General features: G+C 35.2%; 1 protein-coding gene across 1 annotated transcript in view; it reads right to left on the bottom strand.

Annotated features, from left to right (window-relative positions):
- EPM2A (EPM2A, laforin glucan phosphatase) overlaps positions 1-24,876 on the bottom strand; it is a 72,170-nt gene that overhangs the window by 19,147 nt on the left and 28,147 nt on the right. Inside the window, exon 3 of the mRNA XM_015592086.2 lies at positions 23,271-23,445. Coding sequence (XP_015447572.1) covers positions 23,271-23,445 — 175 coding nt within the window. The remainder of the gene's footprint in view (positions 1-23,270; positions 23,446-24,876) is intronic.

Raw genomic sequence — 24,876 nt, 5'->3', positions numbered from 1 at the left:
CCCTTAGGGACTGAGAGAAACCAAGAGACATGGAGTGAGGTGAACGAGGAAGGAGTGTGGCATGGGCTAGATAGAGAGAGAAGACCGTGTCAGGCTTTACTGATATGCTTGGGAATTTGAATAGTAATATAAAAGCAATGAAAAACCAATGAAGGATTTTTAAGTACAGGAGTGACATGGACTTATTTTAGTTTTTAAAAGGGAGGACCTTTTGGATAGTGATGGCTTGGGATACACTTATTGGTGCAGATAGAGAGAAGTGGACTAACTCAAAATGTACGTTAGGGGGGAAACCAACAGAACTTGTGCATTAATTGGATGAAAGTGTTGAAGAAAAGAAAAGATTCAAAAATGACTCCAAGTCTACTAATGTGATGTTATTGTCTACAATTTCTTAAACAGGCCTGGCCTCAATGAAGCCTATATCTCTAGGTTTTTCTCCTATATATTTTTACAAGTTTCAGATTAACCATCATTTATTTACTAGGCATTATGCTAATGGCACCCATATGCCTAAAGTCTTGAAGATATCAAACTATCCAATTCAAACTTCCTTTCAGTTTTCCACTCAAATCTTTATGTCCATTATGGAAATGTTAATAAGGTAGGGTTTTTATTAGTGTAAGAATTTTTGTACAGAGGCTACATTGCCCATCAATTAGATTTAACTCATATTCAGGAAATATCTATTATAGACAAAGTGGTACAAAATGGAACTGGTTTACTTATTTAATCAATTCACTAAAGAGGTATTTCAAAATTTATTCTTTGCACATGTGGGTCTTTATTTCAGCTCTAGACCAAAAATGAATTTAGAAAAAAAGAGAGTTGGAATATGAAAAAAATCATGATTTTTCTTCTTTTTTATGTTACTTCTTCATCATTGCTAACCAATCATTTGATTTATTGAAACACAAGGAATTCTTGGTGTGAAAGGGGATTCTATTAAGTACTTTCAGCCATATTAGGTGTTTTCATTATAATTTTATTTACCAAAAAAAAATCATTTGGGATAGTTCTATGGTTATTACTCATCTAGACCAGTGCTTCTCAAATACTAATGTGTGGATGAATCATCTGGGGATCGTGTTAGGATGTAGATAGTGATTGAGGAAATCTGGATTGGAGCCTGAGATTCTGCATTTTCACAAGGTCCTCTGTAATACCAATGCTTCTGGCCCTAAGAACACACTCTGGGTAGCAAGGAAAACTCTAATACACACAACACTCAGGTACATTGAAAAGTAAATAAAACACATCTGGTAGGGCAAACAAAAAGACAAGCATTTGATCTCTATTGTCTACGCTAATATTAGAGGCCCAAAGCTAATCCTTCAGGGAGACTTGCTATTAAAAAAAAAAATTCTACTAATTACAGAAAACTCTAAAATCTCTTTAGCCCTCTTTCTTGATTTCTCATCTGCAGGAATCCAAATGGTTGTGTTTACATAACAACCTTCCTAGGTTCTAAAACATTCCTCTTTTCTCCTTGTTTACAGTGCTCATCGGCCTCTTGATGGGAACCTAAAATTCCCTTTTGAGTTATATTTTAAGATACGCAGTTTGAGATTTTACATATGTATGTTGAATATTGGGAAAATACACATAAGACTTGAAATTTATGGGACACCAAGGAATTTAAATGGTTGAGAACTCTGATGCAATTAGCAGTGTTGCACTCAGAGGTGTCAGAAATTAGGTAAGGATTCAGAAAGGCAAACAATAAACACCTTCTCTCCCCTGTGAGATGTGAGTAGTTGGGATGGCAGGGACAAAGAGAGATAGATGCACAACTAAAAATACTGTAATATCGGGACCGCCAAAATCCCTGGGACATTTTGCTTCTTTCATTCAGCTTGAAGTTGGGGCACATATAGTTTATTTGACGATGCCCAGAGAGAAGTCATGACAGTCAGTAAGCCTTCCTACGGATGTGCAAAGCAAAAAGGCCTCTGTTTTCTTTAAGTTACACAGATGCTGAGGATCCAGAGAAATGGAAGAACAGGCCAGGGTCAGTCATGCTCGGTCTAGTCAATATATTTCTAACTAGGAAAGGTCTTAAATAGTTGGACACGTATTCCAATACAAGTCACAAGGAGAATTAAGTACCAATCATATCCACACTATAACTGTCGTATTAAAATTGGTAAATCTCAAATAACTCTAACCATCATGAAATTGCATTCAGTTATGCGGAGCTCTTCTATGCACTTAATTCATTCTGGCATAGACTTTCACCATACAGTTTTATTAAAGACCATCCAATCCACTGAGCATACTTAAATTTCTATTCATTGGAGTGTTTAATTGGTATAAATTGGTCTTCAATTTTTTAAGTTAAAATTGCCTCTTTCATGTTTCATAGCCCAGGACAGTCGCCTCCACCTTGTGCGATGTGAGTGCTTATATAGTTTCGAGATATTTTTCAGGAAAACTATTCTGTATTTACAACTAGGGTTATATGTGTGGAGAAATGTTTAGATGTCAAAAATTTTGAAACATATCAGATATCTAAATCATCTGTCCCTTAAATAATATCCATAGGCTCCTATTGAGAATTAAGTCCAGTAGCCAGAGACCCAACATCTATCAAATCTCAACAGACACAATTTAGATTTCACAGAGACAGTTTGAAAATACTTTCTATCTCTGTCTCAAATTACACTACTAAGAGGTAGCACGTATTATTGATCATTTCCATGATCTGACATACTCCCAGTTTACTCTTATTATGCTTATTTCCTTTATAATCTCGGTGTCCTCTATAAGCCTTTTAAGTGTGAGTGTTTCTCAGAGTTCCAAACTCTGGTCTCTATTCAATTTACATATTCTTCATCTTACTAATATACATTGCCATCTATAATTGCCATTTACATGCTGGTAAGTTACAAATCTATTGCCTTGGCTCAGACCTCAATGCTTTATTGGAATTCTCCACTCAATGTCCAATAAGTATCAACTGAACTCTTCACCTTCTTCCACTTTTTGCTCCCTACCCTACAATTCTCTTCTATTGTTCTTGATCTTTATAAATTGTGCCACAAGCTCCCTAAGCCAGGAAACTTTTCTGAGTACTTTCCTCCTCCTCTCCTACAGTCAAGAAATAGCTGTAGAATTTATCCTCTATTCTCCATTACCATTACTTTTCTTCATATCCTCAACACTTAAGAAGCGAATTACACCAATAGCTCTTTGAGACCTATCTGAGACATCATAGTCTGTCTCCCGTCAACCGTGAAGCTAGAGTGATCTTTCTGAAACACAAATTTGATCATATGACTCACTACCTAAAATATTGAGGTGACTACCCATCACTTTCAGATGAAGTCTCAAGTTTTAGGCCTGACCTTTTGGAAAATGACCCCACCATATGTCTCTAATCTGCACCCCACTCTTCAGTTCAGGGGAGGTTATCTGTACTTCTCCTGATGTGTCATGCACTCTCCCTTTCCTGCCTCTAACCCTGCTATTCTTTTTGGACTGCATTTTCAGTGCTCATCTATTCGATTAAGCCTACTTAATCTTCCCTGATCTCCGCTGGCTCACTTTGCTCCTCCTCTTTTGTGTTCCTATAACATGTACAAATGATCACATACCTTTATTTTACTCTGGCCTCTCTGACTCTGAAATGTTGATTTTACTGAGCATTTCCTCCTCTGTATTGGGAGCTGCTTGAGAAGAATGTCTTATTGATCACCATATTCCCAGAACTTAACATCATAGCCAGCATATAGTTAGCACTTTAAAGCAAATAGATAATTGAATAAATAATAAATGAATGAGTAAATCAACAACTATAGAAATGTCTTTACTAACTCAAGCTACTTGGTTCATTCAACTATCATCAATTGAACAACGTTCCCACGACTTTTTCAAAACTGGTGAATAGTTTTTTCAACTGTGTTATCCCAAAGACATATGTGTTAAACTACTATTTGAAATTAGTTCAAAATAACCTTCTCTGCAGACAAATGTGAAAGCTGTTTTTAGCCAGAATATAAATTGTGTAACTCAGCATGTTTCCTTTTTTGCCTGAAATGCCAGAAAACTTAAAGACAAATTTGGTGTTCAGTAGTAGCAATTAGACCGTCTCGAGTCCCTGATAATTTCTATTCCATTTGCTCTTAGAGATGGTCTATTTGTATGTAAGTTCTTCTACTGTACATGATTTCTTTTCTAAATTTTTCTATAATAAATTATTATGTGTGTAAGTAGACAGAGAATGGTGCCAAAACCTAACCCTCTAAAATACTTGTTTCTTCCACAGTAGGTCCCAGACATTAACCAGCCACATAAAAGGTACAGACCAGACTCCGTTTGAGCCATAAAGACTTGTCGCAATCTATCAGAATCTATAAGTTTTTTGGTCAGTCCGGTTTTGCAGTTATGTATGTCAGTCCAAAGGCCTCACTCACATAAAACTGATTGAACATAATAGCTGCCAGTACAATTTATCTGCAATAATAAAATTCCACTCAGGTTTGGAATGTGGTCACATTTTTCTTAATTATAACCCATGGACCATAGTCATAAGTTTTGTTTCATGACATGTAGTATTTTAAATGTTAGCCATAAATGCAAATGGACAAATTTAGCAGACAATAACAAATGTGATTTTACAGTAGTGATTCGGAATCTTGGCTACATGCTAGAATCTCTTGGAGGTATCTGTAGAAACACTTATACCAGATCCTCAATTAAAACAGACGTCTGAGGCAGTGGGGTTGGGCCCAGTATCATTTTTGTAAGCATCCCAAATGATTCTAATGATACAGAGCCCGAGAAAGAGGTCAGAGTTGGAGATAAAGACCTGTCATCTTTCCCTTGATCGGGGATTGCCTGACAGATTTTTAAAAGTGAAAAGAATTCTGCCTTTTAAAAATCAAACTGTATATTTACCCATTAAGTGAAACTGCTTATAAAACCTGAATGAAAAGGGGAAATTAGAAGTGATTACTCATTTTTAAAAGGATTTTCTGTCTTTATAAAAGATTAATTTAAGCATTTCTTCAAGTACTAGGTAGTGATTTAATTGATTTGTAGACTTAATCTCAGTTATTAATTATGCTTGCGACCTTTGCAGAGTCACCATAATCTCTCTAGACTTTTCTAATGTGTAAACTGAGAGAACTGGATTAAAGAAGCAATTTCTCAACGCACACTATTTCACAGAGGTGTCTAGATGTTATGAGGAGGTAGAAGGGTGACCGAGGGCACAGACCCTAGAGACAGGCTGCCTAAATTTCAGTCCAGGCTCCACTAATTATCTTCCCTTGGGCAGATGAATTAACCTTTCAGTGCCTCAGTTTCATCTACTATAAAATGGCATTAACAATCCTACATACCTTGTGGGGTTGTAAGATTAAGTGAAATTATCTATGTAAAAGCATTTAGAACAGTTCCAGGCACACAGTAAGAACTATTAAAGCATTAGTTATATTTACACCCCACCCCCAGCCCCTAAAATAGTCAGGGCCTTGAGGATGCTAATGTGTTGGTGAACTTTTAAGAAGGGGACAGACACATCATGTAGCACTTCAAACATATATACGACCAGTTAACCTTTGGTTTCAGGAGAACAGCTCTCTGTGGAGCATGCTTTGGAAAACACTGACAATATGATGTATGTCCCTTTCAACTCTAGTATGGTACAATTCATCTCAATGTGTTAGAGACTCAAAAACTTATGGCACGTGGGCCAAATCCAGCCCACCATCTATTTTTATAGATAAAGTCTTCATGGAACACTGCCATGCTCATTTGTTTACATTTGTCTAGATCTACTTTCGCTCTATAACCAAAGAGGTGAATAGCAGCAATAGAAATTATATGCCCCACAAAGCCTAAAAAATATACTGCCCGACCCTTTACAGAAAAAGTTTTCCAATCCCTGCCTTAGATGCGTAATGTGCTGGGAAGCCTGCAGCTCTTCCCCACAGTAACTTAATCATCAAGACAAATTTTATTGCACGAGTGGGAATTTCTATCCCATTGACCCAGCTGGCTGGAGGGAGAAAGGAGACAGTCATCAGTGTGAGATCCAAGGAGTGTGGCTATGGCGGTGGGGGGGCCTCCAGGCATGGACGGAAAAGAATAAACAGTGAGGATCACAGAGGAAGAGAAGCCGATGGGTGAAAAAATAGAAAACGATGGAGAAACAGAAGGTGACCTGAAGGCCTTGACCCTAGTTAAAGGCATTGATGTAGGATGGACACTTTCTCCCATGCCAGTCTACACATTCTTCCCAAAATATGAGATTTCCTTTATAATTACTAGCATTAATCAAATACAATCCTGGAAAAAATTGTTGTGTTACACTATCTGATTCTTATAGGATAGGTATCATTATCCTAATTTCATTGATGAATAAATCAAGGCATATACAGTTTAAGCAATTTCACCATACTGAACCAATGGTTGAGCATGTAGACAAACCTAGTTTTAGTGTCTCAGATTTTCTGTGATGCCTCAACTGAAGTTTTTCAGTTCTAGAACTTCTCTTAAATGCAGAGAAGTGCTGCATAAAAATCTGATGACCAGGATTTCTTAGGCACTGTGCAAAGTAATAGTTTATCACTGGGCAAAGCTTTACTATTTCTACCCATACTAATAATCTATTGCTCTCTACAAGTTTAGCTCTTGGGTGGAGCGGTGATGGACAGGCAAGGTGAGGTAAGGAATCTGTCTGCATCCTGCATAGATAGCAACACTAATGAAATTTATCTTACCAAGAAAGATAAAGACGGGGATTCATTCAATGTGAACGGAAAAGAAGCTTACTAAAGAATAGACAAAAATGCACTGTTTGAAATGGCAGCTGCAAACCTTATCTCTTATAGTCCATTGCTACAAAGACTAGTCAGCTTTTCTTAGCCAAATGTGAATTAGAAGAAATATAATTTAGTGTTTAGAAAATATGCCTAATTTACCACCGAAGCTATACAATTTGTCTCGAAGTAAGGAATTCTGCATCAGCTTTTTAAAATGATGGTGATTAAGTAGACTACAATATACATCCAATGTTCTTTTCTTTTCATTATTTGTGGCACCCTGATGAAAAGTAATTATGCTGTGGTGAATTTTCCTCTTAGATATAATTTGGACCACTTATCTGAGATTCTCAGAGGGAGCTGACTTGACAACTAAGAGAACACCTGTTTCTAGCAATGTAAAGGAAGCTTTCCTTTTCCTCTGCTTAGCAAAGCATAGCATTTCTGCAGCCAGAAATACTGAGTGATGTATTAATGAACTGCCTTCTCCATCCAGCCAATTGAATCAGGAATTAAATGGTGTATTTTTTATATTTACATCAAGAAAGAAGAATGGTCATGAATACAAAATAACCAAAGGAAAAGGAGTATGGCAGTGATCGAGAGCGCTTAGCTATACTGATGTCCACCCTGTCACCCAACATACCTGCAGTTAGTATGTCCTTTGGCTACCCAGATGCTTTAAAAAAAATCTCATAATTTGGGATTCTGTTATTTTATTAAATAGGTCAAAAGAGATCTGTAGAAAATATGTATGTTTTATCGTTTCCAGCACACACTGTGCATGTGAAAGTTCTATCCATCTTCTTCTCAATGCCATTAAAAGTAGGCAGCTGGCATGATAAGAGTCACAAAAGGAGGATGGTCCCATGGCTTTACTAAAACACCAAGTAATTCAATTTTCTGACTAGGGCCCATGAAGCTTCAGGTATACTTTTAAGAGGCTTTATTTGTTTCTTTTATACTGCTTTTACTGTGGCTTTTTCATCATGTTTTAACAAGCATAAAAAAGCACTTTAGCAAATAAAACCGTTTGGTCTCATTATATTCTCGAGATGAACATCAACAAGGAAAATAAGTATTGTACCAGAGATGTAAAACTCCATTTAGGTGGATATATTGAAAATCATTTAACGGACTTCAAAGAAATTTGTTTTTCTTTGCCTATACTTTACCAACCTTTTTTTTTTTTGCCTTTACTAATTTTCTGAAGGGAAATGCTGCAACAAGTTATCTTGGTTGTTTATCATTGTAACACATTAGGATTTTTGTGCCCTATAATTGTTTAAAAGTATTTGCAAAACTGAGCACATAAATTTTCAAAACCTTTCTACCGAAACGTAATATGTATTAAAAATGTAATGTTCGATAAATTTTTTACAGAGTGAATATATTCATATAGCCAGTACCCAAATCTGGAAAAAAAAGTTCTTTTACTACTTCTTTCTAGTCATTACAAGAAGAACCACTATCTAGATTTATGACACATAGATTAGTTTTGCCTGTCACGGTGGGTTCGTGAACTTCTATTATCTTGCTTAATCTACAAACAGAAACAAAGACATGGAGATATGGGACAATTTATATAATGCCATGCAACTCTTAAAGAACGAAGTCTAGACTTTTCATCTAATATGCTTTCCACAGCATTGTCTGCTATCTCTAAAAGCCTTCCTAATAACCAGTGAAAAGAGAACTCCATATGACAAGCCTATCATTTTCGTATATTAATTTCTGTCTGCTCGAAACATAAGAGTTAAAGGATGCACCCCATGAAAAATCTTTGTCCAAACTAGACTTCTGATATTGTTTCCACAGACCTCTGGGACACTCCTCATCTAGATAAGCAGATTAAACACAAGAAAAGGAAGGAAGACACGAGATGCACGACAATCTGTCAGTTGATTTTTTTCCACGCAAGTCGTAGCTTCCATGATCAAGGAAAAAAACAATCCAAGGAACGCTTCAGTAATTTTGGAGTGTGTACTCAACACCCAGGCTTTAAAATAGCTTGCAGGAGTATAAAAGTAAATAAGATTCAGTCCCTCACAAAACAGTGACACCAGTCCTCTAAAATAATATTTGGGAGGTATAAGTCATAATTTATTTTCGAATTCATGAAATGAAATGACTTCAATAATAGTAATAATTTAAGATCTAAAGAACCCAAATTTGTAAGAAATATGGTACTTTATGAGGATGTTTCTTGTTAGGCTTTAGACCTTCCTAAAGCTTTAAAAGAGAATTGTGTTAGGGATTGGCATAGCTAAAAATCTTTTGGTTGGTATTTCTACTGAACTCATCCTGATGCAACCAAAAAAACTACTGAAAAAAGAAGAGAAAAGAACATTGGCATTTGCCTATTCAAAAATGGTTTTAAAGTTACAAATACATAAATTTATGATACTGAAATTTAATACTATGTCATAAAGCAGGACATAAGCTTAGTCCTTAGTATTAGGAAGGTGTTTTTAAGGTTGCTATTACTGGATATCTTTAGCTTTTTGACCCAAAAATGCAGTCTGAGGGTTCCGCTGAAACCTATTTTTCTTGTCATATTGGAAAAGGAAATGTTCAGAGAAAATCCAGAAATCTATTAACATGCAACAGGGTAGAGAACTAACCAGTTAAAGCATTAGATTTCAAATGTCTATTAGGTTGATAAAAGTGAAGCCACAGAAAACTCAATAAATGCTGCTGTGGAAATCTCAGAAAGAATGATGAATTTGGTCACGTTCATGTGGCCAAATAACACTTTCAAAAAACCATATGTAGTAAATACAGGAGTCCTCTTCCACATCCCCTAATTTTAATGTCTGATAATTAGTGTTTATTTCCATTATGTTTTTTATAATGAGACAGCTTAGGACAAGGACAATAGTCCTTAAAATCAAACAGTCCTGCTTTTGAGTCCCGGTTCTGCAAATTACTGAATACATTAGTGTGGTTAATGAATTTAACTTCTCTGTGATTTAGTTTTCTCATCATTACAATGGGGTTATTAACACCTGGATCACACAGTGTTGGAAGAATAACATGAAAGTGCAAGTAGTTACCTAGCATAGTATCTAGTAGCTAGTAGATGCTCAAGAAAATTTTATTCACTTTCTTATGTTGTTTTTTTCTACTGTTTTCAGTATTTTCTTGATATTCATGAACTAAGAAAAATATATATATGAAAGAAGACTAATTAAATATTAACATCTTGTAGTTCCATTTTTAATAAAAAATTTTGACATCTAAAAGTAAATTCATTTCCAGGAAAAATTACAGCATAGACACAGGCTTGCAAAACCTGCCTCTCCAAACCAAACACACACACACACACAAGTCAAAATATCACCAGGTCTGCAACTAATAGAAGAGCTCAACTTATACTATTAACCTCAAGAAATGGTCAAAATGTAAGACCATTTGGATCAAATCAAAAGAATCAGCACATTATGTCAGCATTTAATCAAAGCAATAGCCTATTACAGTAAGTTTTATTACTATCTTTAGCTTACAGATGTTTCATAGCAGTTAAATATTGTACCCAAAATCCTACTTCTAAGAAGTGGTAAATCTGATATTAAAACCTTGGTAGCCCAACTCAGAGCACATGCTTGTAATGTGACAACATAGAGACTGAAATTAATTAGGAAATACAGCAAAAACAAACAAACCAACACACAAAATAGGTACATAGGTGCTCTGGATTCACATCAGGCTGACCAGATACTGGCCTAAGGTTAAAAGGCTATCTACACCTCTCCTGATTTGTCACAATGAGCCTTCTGGGAGCCTGAAATCCTGGGCGGGATTAGCTCAAACAAATCATTAGCTGGCTGAGTCCTACAAAGTAGATGTGTCTGGGTTCCTCAAGACCATTTCTGGTTCAGTGATTTGCTAGAAGATTTCATAGGACTCAGCATATAAGTGTACTGACAGCGAGATTCATTACACTGAAAGGATACAAAGCAAAATCAGCAATGGAAAAGGTAGATGTGAGAAGTCCAGATAAAACCGGTTGCAAGCTTCCAAGAGTCCCCTCCCAGGTAAACTGCACAGGATGTGTTAATTCCTCCAGCAACAAGCTGAGACAATACATGGAAATTGTTGTCTACCAGGGTAATTCATTAGACACATTGTTTTTATTGAGGGCTGGTATGCAGCACCATCTGCCTAGCATGTACCCAAATTCTAGACTCCCAGAAGACGGGCAAGTGTTAGGCATAAACACATTCTTTGCACCTTTTAAGCACAATGAGGCACCGTTATTATTTTGGGATAGTTGTGTATCAGCACAGGGGACCATTTCCTAGCCAAATTCCCAGAGAACAGCAAAAAGCCAACCTTGCACAATTATACTTCTCACAATTAGTTACTTCCGAAGACCATTCTCTCTGATTGCCAATGACACATGGTCAGACTCTCTGGCACTCTAGAGAATCCAAGAAGGAAGACGGCATTGTGCCTGCAGGTAGCCATGCGAAGACTTCGTAGCAATTCAGTGGTCTCCTCCACCCCACTCCCTGGCACCACACAAAACCTATCCATGAGTTCCAAAAGTTTAGATAAGTTCCTAGATGGCAAATGATAATGAGCCATTAAAGTTTCTGAAGTCCATCATTCAATCAACACATATAACCATTAGTCATGTGCAAGGCATAGTGTTAAAAGCAGTGACTGAATATGAGCTGAATTCAGACATATATCCTGCACTGAAGATAAGTCTTCTTAGGGGAACGTTAAGATGTCCCATTAAATAACTTTCATATAAAATAAGAAGTGATCAATTACATAAGCAAAGTGTAGGCACCAAGCTGGAAATACAGCAGTGAATGAAACAGACAGGGTCTCTGCCCTCATTGCCAGAGAAGCATCCATGGGAGAGGGGGCTTGATCAATATCCAGATATGTCAGCATGCTGACACGATGTCAACATCGTGGAAAACAGTTGACGTTGTTACAGTGCTATTGCCAAAGAAGTTATATGAAGCTAGATGAGATAATTTCTTGACCCATTATAACTATTTATGCTCTTACTCGCAGAATGCCATGCACAGTGTATAAAGACTTAAAAAAAAATCCCTGCTCTACAAGGCTCTTTGACGCCCCTTTTACAGCCTGGCAGCATGAAATTTGCCCAATCTTATAGATAAAAATGGTCTCAATTCAAGGTCGTACTGCTAAGGGCAAAATATTTTTTTGGTCCTTATGTTTATTAACTTTTTTTTTTTTTAGGAAATGCTAGAATTTTTTTCACTGTTCACTAATAAAATAAGGTGGACTTGTTTTAGAGAATGGCTGCAATAGGTTTAGAATCAACAATAAAATTAAAAGAGTAAGAAACTACAATATACAAAAGAAATTCTCCATCATTTTTTTTTATTTGAGAAATTGAATTCTTCTGATTTTTTTTGAGGCATGTATAATTTTTTATGTAAGCTATGCTTCCTGTCTGACAAGATTTATTCTCATCATTAGGATGTACTTAGTTTTTCTTCCTGAACTTTGCTTTTTCTCATTTACATTCTTCCCTACTCCCTTTCTTCCTTTACTCCTTCTCCTTCTATGCTGACTTCTCTTAAGCACTTGATCGATAATCAGATATCTGACTTGCAATATAAGTAGCATTTTTGTAAGAACTTGTTTGGTCAGTTGGGGCCTGAAGGTGCTACAGCACAGGTATTTATTAGAACTCTAGCATCATAGAGGAGCCTTTTGTTAAGATTTTCAAGTTCGTTTTGAGGACCAATTTCATACTCTAATCAAGACTGTCATTTCACTTTTAAAACAGCAGAAGATTTACAATCTCTGTCCCCAGAGTCTGCTGGACTGACTGACACACAGGCACTCAGGTGATGCATCTTTCTGGGCTGCCCTTCGACTATGTCCTAAGTGAATAAAACCAAATTCCGTCAGCTTAGTAGACCATAAGACTGTTTGTTTCTTCAACTCTCTGAAATAAAACTTCATTTCCCTAATTTTTCTCAGTGCACTAGCTACCTTTTTGTGCATTCTACGCTTACTATTTTGATGTTCCCTCAGGAAAACTTTTTGCATTAGTAAGAAAGGAGCCCAGGAGAAACATCTTTAAATAAGTTGAAGAAATTAGTCAATGAGATGAGATACTTTAAGCCAAAGTTGGATATTAAATACTATCTGCATCTGTCCAAATGTGAAGTCATATTTTACCCTCTCTTTATTTTGAATTTTATTTATAGATATGTTCCATTAAATGACTGACCTGTTTTGCACTTTATAGCATTTTTAAATTTCCAGGCTCATTTTTAATGAAGATCTGCAGTTTGGATTCACTGTTTACAACACAGTAGATGACTTTTACTCCCACACTCATGATTTCTCTTTATTACAATTGCTAGAACTCTCAGAGAGTTTCAAAGAGTTACTTGTTTCCTATTTTTATTTCTAAAAACAGAAATCTCAGCAGATGCCTTTCACTTCTTTTTATTTAAAGTACAACTAAAAGATTTCAGTCTTATTCTATAATGGCATAGTACATTGAATTCCAGATGAAAGTTATGTCGTTTTCATTAAAATTCCATTCATAATTAAGCAATAAAAATCTACTCTGGGATGACATATACATTATAATGCTATTTCAAAAACCTAAATATGTAGAAAAATCTATTTTGACCTGTATAAGTTAAAGGAGTTAGAAACCACAACAGTTTTCTAAATTCAAAATCCAATGGTTTTGATTTTCAATGAAATTAATACCAACTCTTAATTTTGCAATGGATTCAAAGCCTTTGTATAATTTTTTTACTGTCCATTTTCCCATTGTGTTTAGAAATACTTGTTTCTAGGCTTAGATACTTTCCTTATACAAATGCCAGACAGATTTTTCAGACTGGAGTGGGTGGGGGCAGGGGGAAAATAGTTATACCTCCTACCTGTCTAGGCTCTCCAGCTGGGCCTCTGCACATTAGTCTAACGAAAGACAGATTAACAAGAGCAGGGCATATGACTTTATCTTACATTAATATATATTTACTTAATATATGTTTGCATGGCATGGGGGCTTCGTAAGGAAATGTGGACCTGAAGGAGTGGTTAAACCTGAACGTTTTTATAGCAAGTGTGAGGATGGGTGGGAAATCAGTGGGAATACGTGGGAAGACAAAAGGGTGTGAACCAGGGGCAGAAAACAGAGAAACTCATCGAGGCCTGTGCACTTGCGCTCCCCTCAGGCTCCAGAGAAAGGCTGCTCATGTCCTTCGAGTAGAGGGAGAGCATCTGTGACACGAGGCTCTTATTACCTGCTGGAGGGGAAAGTCGAAAAGCCCTTCCTGTACATGCTGTTTCTCAAATTCCCTCAGCTTAACGTTCCAAGGTGCCATATTTTGGGGTAGCATGTTCTAATCTCATCACTGTGAAGTCAAATATGCTTGAGGATGAAAAGCCTAAAAGGCTTTAACTCACTCAGAGTCCCAAAGGAGATGAGATGGAATATCAGTCACTTAACTTACAAACTAAAAAAAGTTACTGTAGGTAACTTCTTAGAACCTTCTATGTCTTGGGTCAAAATTCTACTACAAAGTTTTTAAGCGTATGTCAATCCAGAAGATTATAATGCCCACCAAATAGATTTCTGTATGTTGTCTAAAATTATTACTTAACCAGACTCCCCACCTAGAGCAAGACAGGCTTTGCACTGTACGGAATAAGTGGGGTGAGGGAGGGGCTCATGTAAATTGCTCTGTGAATCACATGCCCTGGACTTGTGCCAGGCAAGAGTCCTGAACCCAACCCTCTATGAAATCTTGTTTTTTAATAATGACAAAGATGTAAAGCACAGTTTTAAAGACAGAATTGTATTTTACCCAGAAGATTAAGCATAATTATTGAAACTTTATACTTTCATAGTATAATTATTGAAAAGATTTTAGCAGGATAAGCAAACAAGAATGTGAGGTAAATAAAACTTTTATTCATTTTCTTACTTTATAAAATTTTAAGTACCATACTCTCTCCTTTTATTAAAAAAAAAAAAAATTGCTCCTGAAAATTAAATAACTAAATTTTGGTAAGCAAAGTCATATTTTAAACAGAGAGAAATTTCAACAAGAATTCAAGACCTTAAATCACTTAAGTTCACTTAAAATAAGTTGAAATATCACAGAGAAGTAAAAAGTAATTTAATTGGATTAAGATCATCATAGTGATATATATTTTATTTGTCTCTACGGTGGGACCATTAGCTTATGAAGAAGAGACACTAATTCATGTTTCACTTTGTACCCCCAGTATCTAGTTTCTGGCAAAAAGTAGGTGCTCAAAAATGACTCAACGGATGGGCTGAACACAGACCAAAGGTACCTGATGACCATGTTAAGAACAGAAAGTACAAAATGTTTCAAATATGTTTTTAAATATGCACTTCAATCTCATATTGTGGCCAGACAATAAAGTGTCGTGCAGAAAATAAAGAAGGGGGGAAGGTAAGACAGAAACAAAAGGGGTCAGAGAGAGAAGTAGCCTGGAAATATAGAAAAAGATAGAAAAATAGAAAAGGTGGCGAAGGATAAGGGCAAAATCTGACAAACACTCATTCGTAGGTAAAGTTTTATACGTGTCGTCCTGCAATCTGCACTTAGTGATTCCAGGGGTTAAACTTCTCATGACTCATTATGAAATGTGAATTAGCAGGTTAATTACTGTTCACAGTTTTGAAGGTTTTTTCCCCCTCCTATTCTTAATTTTCTCTAGTCACAGGAGCAGTGGCGAGGACAGAAACGTTCCTCAGATGTTAGTAATTCAGGCCGGGAGAGACGCTGCCGCAACTCAGCTTACTCCAGGAATGTGTAGTCATCTGAATGTGGGAATCTTTTCACAAAGTGAAGGACACTTTGTGACATAAAGAAATACCATATAATTCTATTGTTGTTTAGGTTGAAAAAGTTTAACAGTATCTAACACGGTACTGGGCACATGGTATATAATCAAAATGATACATAACTTCTAAATTAAGTTTTTAGTTTTTTTTTAAGTAGGAAATAATATCAATCTTATAAAAACGTGTGTTTCAAAACTTGGCATTCTGGCGTTCAAACGTATTTCTATAATCAATTAATTACACATATTTCCAGTTTCTATGATAAGATTTGTCTCATCCTTTTTCCTTTGCCTTGACTTAATTAACAATATCCGGTTCAAATATCCTGAATTAAAGGACAGCTATTGAAGCCCCATCAACTGTAAACAGATGTTATGCTAGCTGAGGATCAATGCATTGCTGATCTTTCTCAAAATACCTCTTTCACTTTCACTGCATCCCTGGGCTTTGTTTTCTCAGAAAAGATCTGAAGGAATAAAAATTTTTCTTCATGGCCATAAACAGTGAGACACACAAGAGGCCCTATTTCCACCCGTCAGGTAACATCAGAAACAACAAATTATTCAGAGTGAGCTTTCAAGGGGCAGAGCATGCTTCAGAAGGAAATGAGATTAAGAAAATAATCAACATTACCACCTTCTATCATAGAATAGCTGAACAAAAACTGGCCAAGTCTGGAAAAGGAGTCAATGTCTCTTCATTCTTCCCACTTTCTTCTGTCTTTCCTCCTTTTTTTTCCTTTCTAACATTTCTAAGATGTAACTAAGAACTAACTGTAATCATACAAATAGCTTTATAGATATAGATATATTTCACTGTGGACAACAAAATGGTTCCCAATAATTTGTATAAACGTATTATTTCTTATTACAAATTGATCATACTTCTCATGAATTTATCATTTCTGAGAGGCTTAACTTTCATGACAGATCATTAATTTTATGAGACAGGCACATTAACCAACTAAGCCATAGAGGCACCTATTAATTAATAATTTTAGTATTAGATTTCAAGTTTCTCTTCCCTTTTAAAACAAGATAAAAAAAAAAAGGGTCTGGAAATAACTTTTAAGTCTTTGGGGAAGCTACCATTTACATAAATTCTCTACTGACTTCCTACTTAATGCAAATATGTCTCTGAGCTTTGGGACTTCATACATTAAATTTCCATAAAACATCGCGAGGAGTCCCACCTAGTGTAATTAAGCTGGAGAGCACTAGAAAAACAACGCAATGTGGTTTCTACTGAAAGATCCTCTCATAAAATGCCTTCTTATAAGATCAACATGCCTATTCATAACGGCGAATGTAATAAAATGTCTGAGGACAGGGTGTAACAATGGAAATGCCAGCAACTAAATTAAGAAGATTAATAATAATTGTCTCAGAAAAGCAAAACAGCCGGCAGGGGAACCTCATGAAAGAAAGGGGTGCTTCGACAGGATCTGCAATCTAAGGAAAGGGGAAGTGAGACAATCAATACGATAGTTTAAGATTATAAGGTGGGATAGATAATCAGGCAAATTAAACTATGAGGCAAAAGCCTAAATAGATACCACTTTTCAAAAAACGGCATCAAGTTCTAAGAGAGAGATAAAGGTTTCTGGTCCATCTCATAGTTAACTTATCTAGACCTACATGGATGCACAAACTTTAAAATTTGATTAGTGGAAATAGTAGGATTTTTTTGTCATTTGTTTGTGTCCAGACTGTGTTTTGATTAGAAGCTGATGGTAGAACGCTCTGGTACAAGAAAATAGAGGCCCATCCTATGAGAAGAAAATAGAGGCACGCGTCGGAGAACCTGGGAATGGCAGCTCTTGTCCTTATCAGTTGTTACGACCTGAGAGCAGAATCTTGGTAGCTTTGCTTCCCCATTCTGCTTCTCTATAACGTGAGGAGATGCTGTGTAAGATTCTGCTTCTCTCATAGAAGTAGCCGAGAGTTATAAAGCAATATCCTGGTTACTTGCCCAATATAATCCTTGTACAACATCTACGATCTACTCCCATATCCTAGAGTCCTGCCCTACCACCCTGTCAAACATATCGTGTGGCCTGTGGGTGGCAAACAATCCTTTTATTATAAAATGGAGAGGCTAGACAAGTAGATGTGATCCGTGTGTGTGTGTGCGTGTGTGTGTGTGTGTGTGTGTTTATGTGTGTTTGTGTGTTTTGATACACCCAGTATTTTTACAGATTAATGTTTACGCATACTAATCAAGTTAATATTTTCAACACTATTGACTTACTTATTAGGAACTAAAGTCTACATGACATCCAAAGAGAAAAATTAAAAAGACAGTAAAAGAAGAATGGGAAAGACATTTTATAACTTATCAAAGCATGAAAATAAAGACATTGCTTTTCAAAACCAAATCTATGAACAGGAAAGTCATAATAGAGTCCTTATGAAATAGAAATAGTCAACAGCAAAACTGATTCTCATATATAGTAAGGAACATACGCATTTTAACTAGTTTCCTAATTGATCTCTTCCACATGGGTTTGATAATCCCTCCATTCTATTCAGGCAAAGACAAAGCTATGATCTAAGAAATTAGGCCTTTTAAACCAACTTAAATGGTCACAGTCGATGACCAGCAAAGTGATAGACATAGAACAACCCTCTGAAAACAAGATAGAAGCATTCCCTGACTCATATAAATAGATCTACTTGGGTCTTCCTGAAGTGCATCTTCCACCATACTAACTAGAAAAACATGGTATATAATTCTTAACCTACCAAGATTCCATTTGAGCATGTTACCTAGACTTTGTTCTGATCTGACTAGAGTCACACAGTAAACTGTAGAAAAAGGCTATCCAGCTTGTCAAAATTACTCCGTCTTCAGTATTAATTTAATATGAGAGAATAACCCTTTTTTGGTTGTCCTGGCCACTGTAATATTGAAATTGGGAGAGTCAAATAAAAATTAAAATTCATGAGTCAGTATATTTACATTCCATTAGTTACCCCATCAATATATCTCATTCAAACCTAAAACTTCTCTCTCTTCTTACTCTCATCTGATGATCTTGCTTCCTATTTCACTGGGAAATAGAGCAAGCAAAAACCAGACTTCCACATGGCTCACTACTACACCAACCTACCTGCATCTATACCCAAATACCCTGCCTTCCTCCCACGATCGTGGATGAACCATTTGTTCTCCTGGTTTCAGTTCATTCTTGCTTACACAAAGATTTTGTTCCTACAACTCTTCTTTTTTCTGTTTCTCATTAATTTTCCTCAACTCTATAGGATCATTTTCATTAACATTTCCATTCTGTAACAGTGTCCATCTTTTATAAATTACCTTCCCCCACCCTATATTTCCTCATTTCTCTGCTTTCTTTTGTAGTAAACATCAGTATTTTTATAGTAAAATTGCCATATTATATCCACATAATGACAGAGAAATCCAATTTGCTTATATGATAGACTATTTTATATGATAGTTTATATGATAGACTATTTCCTCTTTCTTACTAGCATTCTTATTGACACAACCTGAGATCTGACAATCAAACATTATCCTTCAATCAAGCTTCTCTCTCGTTCACCAGTGACCAAGGTAATTTAATCATAATTTAAATAATAATGCTGTTGATAATATAAAGGCAGCACAGAACCCAACTGCTTCCTTTATAACTGTACTGATTCTACAGCAGTACTATCAGCAAAAACTGTTTTTCCCACAAACTTTAGCAGATGTTTTAAGTGACTCCTAAGAAACAATAATTAAAGGGCGTGATTGTATTAGTTCATATTACTACTATTAGAATGTTAATATCTATCACTAATCTTTTTGATGTGATGTTGAAAATTAATCATTTCAATATAATTATGTATAATGTGAAATATGTAATTGATTTTATTTAATATATTTAAATGTTTCATATAAAAATATGTATTTTAATCATAAGGAAAAGAGGATATCCATCGATTACCTTGACCTTATAAAAACAGCATTATTTATATAGGGAAAGGAAATCTTCAAGGAATCTCACACAGTCAGTTAATACTCAATAAAAATCATTGGCCAATCAGAAGCACTCAACAAGAAAGACCCTGGTGTTTTCCTTTCCTGCCTACACTAACAGGAACAGTTATGGTCTTGGTTTTAACTATTAGAAAAATCTCATTCAATCAGACGTAATTACCAATTGAAAGCAGATTCTTCCTTTGGCCAACAACTTCTTGATTGTGATGTATGAGGGGAGGGGTTCGGGGCAATATAATTTGGTGCCATTGCACATAGAATTTTATGGCTATTCTCTGTTTACTCCAAAAGAGATTTCTGGTTAAAATTTGATTATAAATATGAGCAACCTAAAAATATCATTATATAAGAAGAATATACATACATATTAAAGATTATTTGTATACTGACTGTAATATGTGTATTTCAAATACAGCTTCTGTAAAGTTGGACTGAATGTACAACCTAAGCTACAGAAATGAAGGAAAGTACTATCTAGAGGCAGAGCTAGATTGCAGACATTGGTCCCCGGATTTGAAACTAGAGAAGCTGATATGATGTGTAGTCACTATTAGGCCAAAATAACATATGAGCAAAATGTCACATAAGCCTAATTTTTTTTTAAATTAACTTTTATCTTTGCTTATTCCCAGAACTGACTTTAGCAGTCATCTAGTTCAACCAGCTCACTTTGCAAAGCAGGAAACTGAAATCTAGAACCGTTATAGGATTGTCCCAAGGTTACCCAACAATAAATGAGAGAGCTGGGCTGGTATCCAAGTCCCTCATTCTCTCCAAAGTGATTAATTTCATTCATTTTGGAAAATGTGCTAGATAAAACAGTATTTTAAAATGTGCAAAATTATTATTCTACAGTGTTTAAAATAATTTCGAGTTTTGAAAATTATTGTATACCTTTTCTTTAGAAGCCAAAGGAACTGGAAAGTTTAAGCATGATTTTTCATTTTTTGAACTGTAACGTTTTCAAAACAGTATAAGTGTGATGTTTATAAAGTCTAATTTATGTCTCTTGAAAAGTGTTTAATTGGCAACAAGCCTTTTTCAAGATACAGAAATTACAGTCTCTATGCACTAAAGTCTTTAAAAATTGAAATATTTACTTGAGAAACAAAGGCTGTCTAAGTAAGAAGGTGCCCACACAGGTCCTTCTCTTTTCATTTGGGGTCGGGGGGTAGTGGCAGGAATGGCGGGGTAGTGGCAGGAATGGCCAAACTGATTGTCTGCTTCCGGTCCACACAGGGAGACATACCCTGCTCATTTGCACACAGCTTACACCAACACTCTCATAGGTATAGAAGCTAGTAATGGCAGAGGAAACTCATGCCAGCCACATTTAATAATTAACCTGCTCTTTCATCTAACAAACGTAAACAACTAAGAATTACCAGTTATTTTAAAAACTAACATCACAAAAGAGAAAGATCAAGTGAGCAGAAAACAACTAATCCAGGAGGAAACTAGGTTGTTCTGTAAGAAGTGAGAATTTTTCAATAATTCTCCACAGTATTCTAAAAACGATGAAAGAAATCTAATATTTAAATAGTCAATATTTAATATTAAAATATAAAATAACATTTAATAATTGATAAATAAAATTGTTGATTAAATATTTAACTTATAAATATTAAATAATATAAAATACAAAATATTCTTTTGCATAGTAAACAAAATAATATGCAAATACGGAATAATAGAATAAGTCAGAGTCCATGAAAATTAAGAAAACAATTACCAAAAATTAGAGAAAAAATTATTTGAGTTGGAAAAAAAATAAAGTAATCACAAAATGTAAAGCAATAAAACCAGTAGCTGAAAATTGTTTTTCAAAAGTCTAGAATAGGATATAGATCCATAAAATCCAACATCCATATAAGGAGTGTCTTTATTGACAAAACAAAGACAATGAAGGGGAAGAAACAGTCAAACAGTAGAACAAAGCCCTACAGCCTAGGACATGACTTTTCACAAAAAAAGGTTCCGTAAATGCGGTTCAGGATAAATGAAAAATAGCCCATAGATATCCCTATTAAGCGTCAGAGCATCTGAATGGATACTCTTTCTCAGAGATATTTTCTCTGGATCCTCTTGTCTTAAATCTCTAAATTGTGGTATTTTCACTTCTTTTCTATATTGCACTCAATTGCTAAATGATCTCACCTAGATTCATCACTTTGAGTGTCACCTATTTTCTCTCTCCATTTTCAACCACTCTCCAAATCTTCACATATCATATTGATTTTTTACCACACTCTAACATGCATTTCAATTGTAACTTGTCTAAAATGAAATTTTTATCTCAACCCCTACGCCAACTTGCTCATCTCTTAGTCCTCATCTCAGTAAATGGTAACACCATTAATCCAGTTGCCCGGACCATAAAACCATGAGTCATGCTTATCTGTTCCTCATGCTTTGCCTCCCACCCATCTGCAAGACCAACATCTAGTGTGAATTTATAGGAAGGCCCAAGAAAACATTGATTCCCTGACACGATGATGAAGTTGCATTCTCTCTCTCTCCTACCATCACAACCCTATTAGTATTAATTCCCTCTCATTCAAAACAATACAGTTTTTAAGAACATGAGAATGCATCTCTTTGTCTATGGTACAAACACTGAATGTTCCAGAGTAAATAATATATATAATATTTTATATGTTGGATATTGGTTTGAAATTTGAAATCATCAAAGTGTGAAAGACCAATTTCTATTTACTAAATTAAATGTAAATTCTGTAAACCTTGAAAATGTGAAAGTAATGAAAAATAGGAGTTAACAGGTGGAAGTAGATGTGGAGGAAAATACAGGAGCAATAAATCTTTGATCTTATGCAGTAGGAAATCAAGAGTCACTGACAAAAACTTATGGGTCAAAAAATAAAATTTTTAAATAACAAAAAATATATTTTTTAATGAGCCTGGTAGGGACTGAGAATGGAGAGAGAGGACAAGTATAAGTGAGCTAAATTTTTCATGTCATAGAGAGGAGTTAATAGCTATTTTTGGATTAATACATTAACAAAATATATGTATATTATTTAAGACCTAGATTTAACCTCCAGGAAAATAAATATAGTTATGTCTGATGAGTGGGAATAAAGGAAAGAATAGTGAACTTTACTTTTCATTTAGCATCTTCTTGTGTTTAAATTTTCAGTAGGGCTTACATTGTTCACATAATAATTAAACAAACACAAATAAAAATGAATATATTAATAAATTATAGAGTGAATGATCACATCCAATCTACTTATGTCTAGATTTTTGCCCATGTTTATTTAAATAAGATTTTATAAGGAGACACCTTTTTGTTTCACTTTTGCTCAGTATGAGAAAAGATACAAATACCAACATAGGATATTTGCATCCAGTTTTTATTTTTAATCCACTAAGTACAAAGATTGGTTAACTACTGTCTGGTATGCCAGGGTATGTATTTAAAGAAAGAATTCTATATGAAGGATCCTTCACATCTAGAACCAGAAAAGCTCACACAGTGATTCACTGTAATTTATCTCCTTAAAGAACTGAAGACCTTAAAACCCCTCTGAAGGAAAACACTGCAGTTTTGAACATAGTAAATACTTGCCATTGTCCTAATGCTACCTCTTGTCCTATTTCTACACTTATAAACATAGCACTATTTTTACCTTGAATAATGCATGGCTTGGTGGCCTGCAATATTAAAATAGAAGTCTGTTGTGTGCTTCATCTCGTCCGTGTGCCCAGTGGCCTCGATCCAGTGTCCTATTGGGAGACAATAAACACCATCCACCAAGTTGTTTTCATTATAAGTACAGCAACGGTCGTGGTGAGGCCCATTGCCTAAAACAAGAAGAAATGACAAACAGAGCAATCAAATCAATTTTTTGCTTAAACAGCCACAAAGTAACTGACATAAAATTAGTAGTAAGATGAAAATAAATACAAAGCTGCTTAATCTGCACATTTCAGTATAAATAAATAGATTAGAAGGAAAGGAAAAACAGTAGAAATTTGTAAAAAGTTAGCTATGGATGTCAGAGTTCTGTGTTCCCTTTGAGTACATGGATCTTTCCAAAAGCATATTAACTTCTTCAGAATTTCATGGTACTTCTCAGTGCCTTAGAGCCTCTTGAGAATTATTTTGCATCCTAATAGCTGCCGAAAAAGGCTCTTAAAACCATTAACATCCACGTATCACACACTTCTGATTTTCTGGTATGCAAATTCATGACTAAAATCAGCAATAAAGTGTTTTAGTATCAGCTCGAACAATAAATAAATTTTCAAATAAATACATTAATAAATAATAAAACAAATTATCACATCCAATCTAGTTTGCATGTAAATCAGTAGTTAGTATTGCTTTCAGATGAGGAAACTAAGTATCACAGATTAACTAGCTTGCCCAAGATCACAAAACTAGTAAGTGCAGAGCTAGTAGTTGCCCACCATTCAGGCATCTGCTACCTTCATGCTGCTTTCTGCCTATTTCACAAGCATCACACACACCATCCTCCTTCCAGGGAGTAGAGCAAAAGAGGCAGAGACAGAAGAATATGTTTCTGAAAATACTACCTGCCCAGTATCAACTACACTAGTAAGCAGATCCTTTACATCTATGAAAATTGTAAATCATACGTTATTTTTATTAGCTCATCTTGTCACCAATCCCATTTCAAATTATTCTTTTCCTTAAACTACCTCACTTCTATAAGTTGTCATTAATAAAAAAAAATAAGCAAAATAAAAATAGAAATGTCACGTTTGTTATAAATATAAAATTCGACTCATTTGTTTCTTGTTCTGTCTTACAAAATATTTAATCTGAAGTTATTTGGTGTAAAGTCTCGAAAAAAAAATCCTACATAATGCAATATATATATGCCTTTGTGTTAAATTGTACACCTGAAACTTTCTGGATTTTGTTAACCAATGTCACCATAATAAAGTTTTTTATTTAAAAAAAAATCCTTAAGTAATTGGGCAATTCTTTAAGAATATAATTCCCTTCAATTAGCTAGAAGGCACAGGATGGCTTCCTTAATAAATCATCACTGATCTTCTTAGATAGGATTCCTCTTTTTCTCTTGATAGCTAGAAGGCACTACACCAACTGCTCTATTAACCTTAATATTTAATAGATGAAAACACAATCCCACTTCTAGAAATATACCTAACAGAAATATTAACAAGAACAAAGATACATATATATATATGTGGCAATACTATTTTAATAGCAAAAATTGTATACTATATAAGTTCGCCATATAT

Source organism: Pteropus alecto, unplaced genomic scaffold (genome assembly GCF_000325575.1).
Source record: "Pteropus alecto unplaced genomic scaffold, ASM32557v1 scaffold185, whole genome shotgun sequence".
Classification (NCBI taxonomy): domain Eukaryota; kingdom Metazoa; phylum Chordata; class Mammalia; order Chiroptera; family Pteropodidae; genus Pteropus; species Pteropus alecto.
This window is presented reverse-complemented; position numbering and strand designations above follow the sequence as displayed.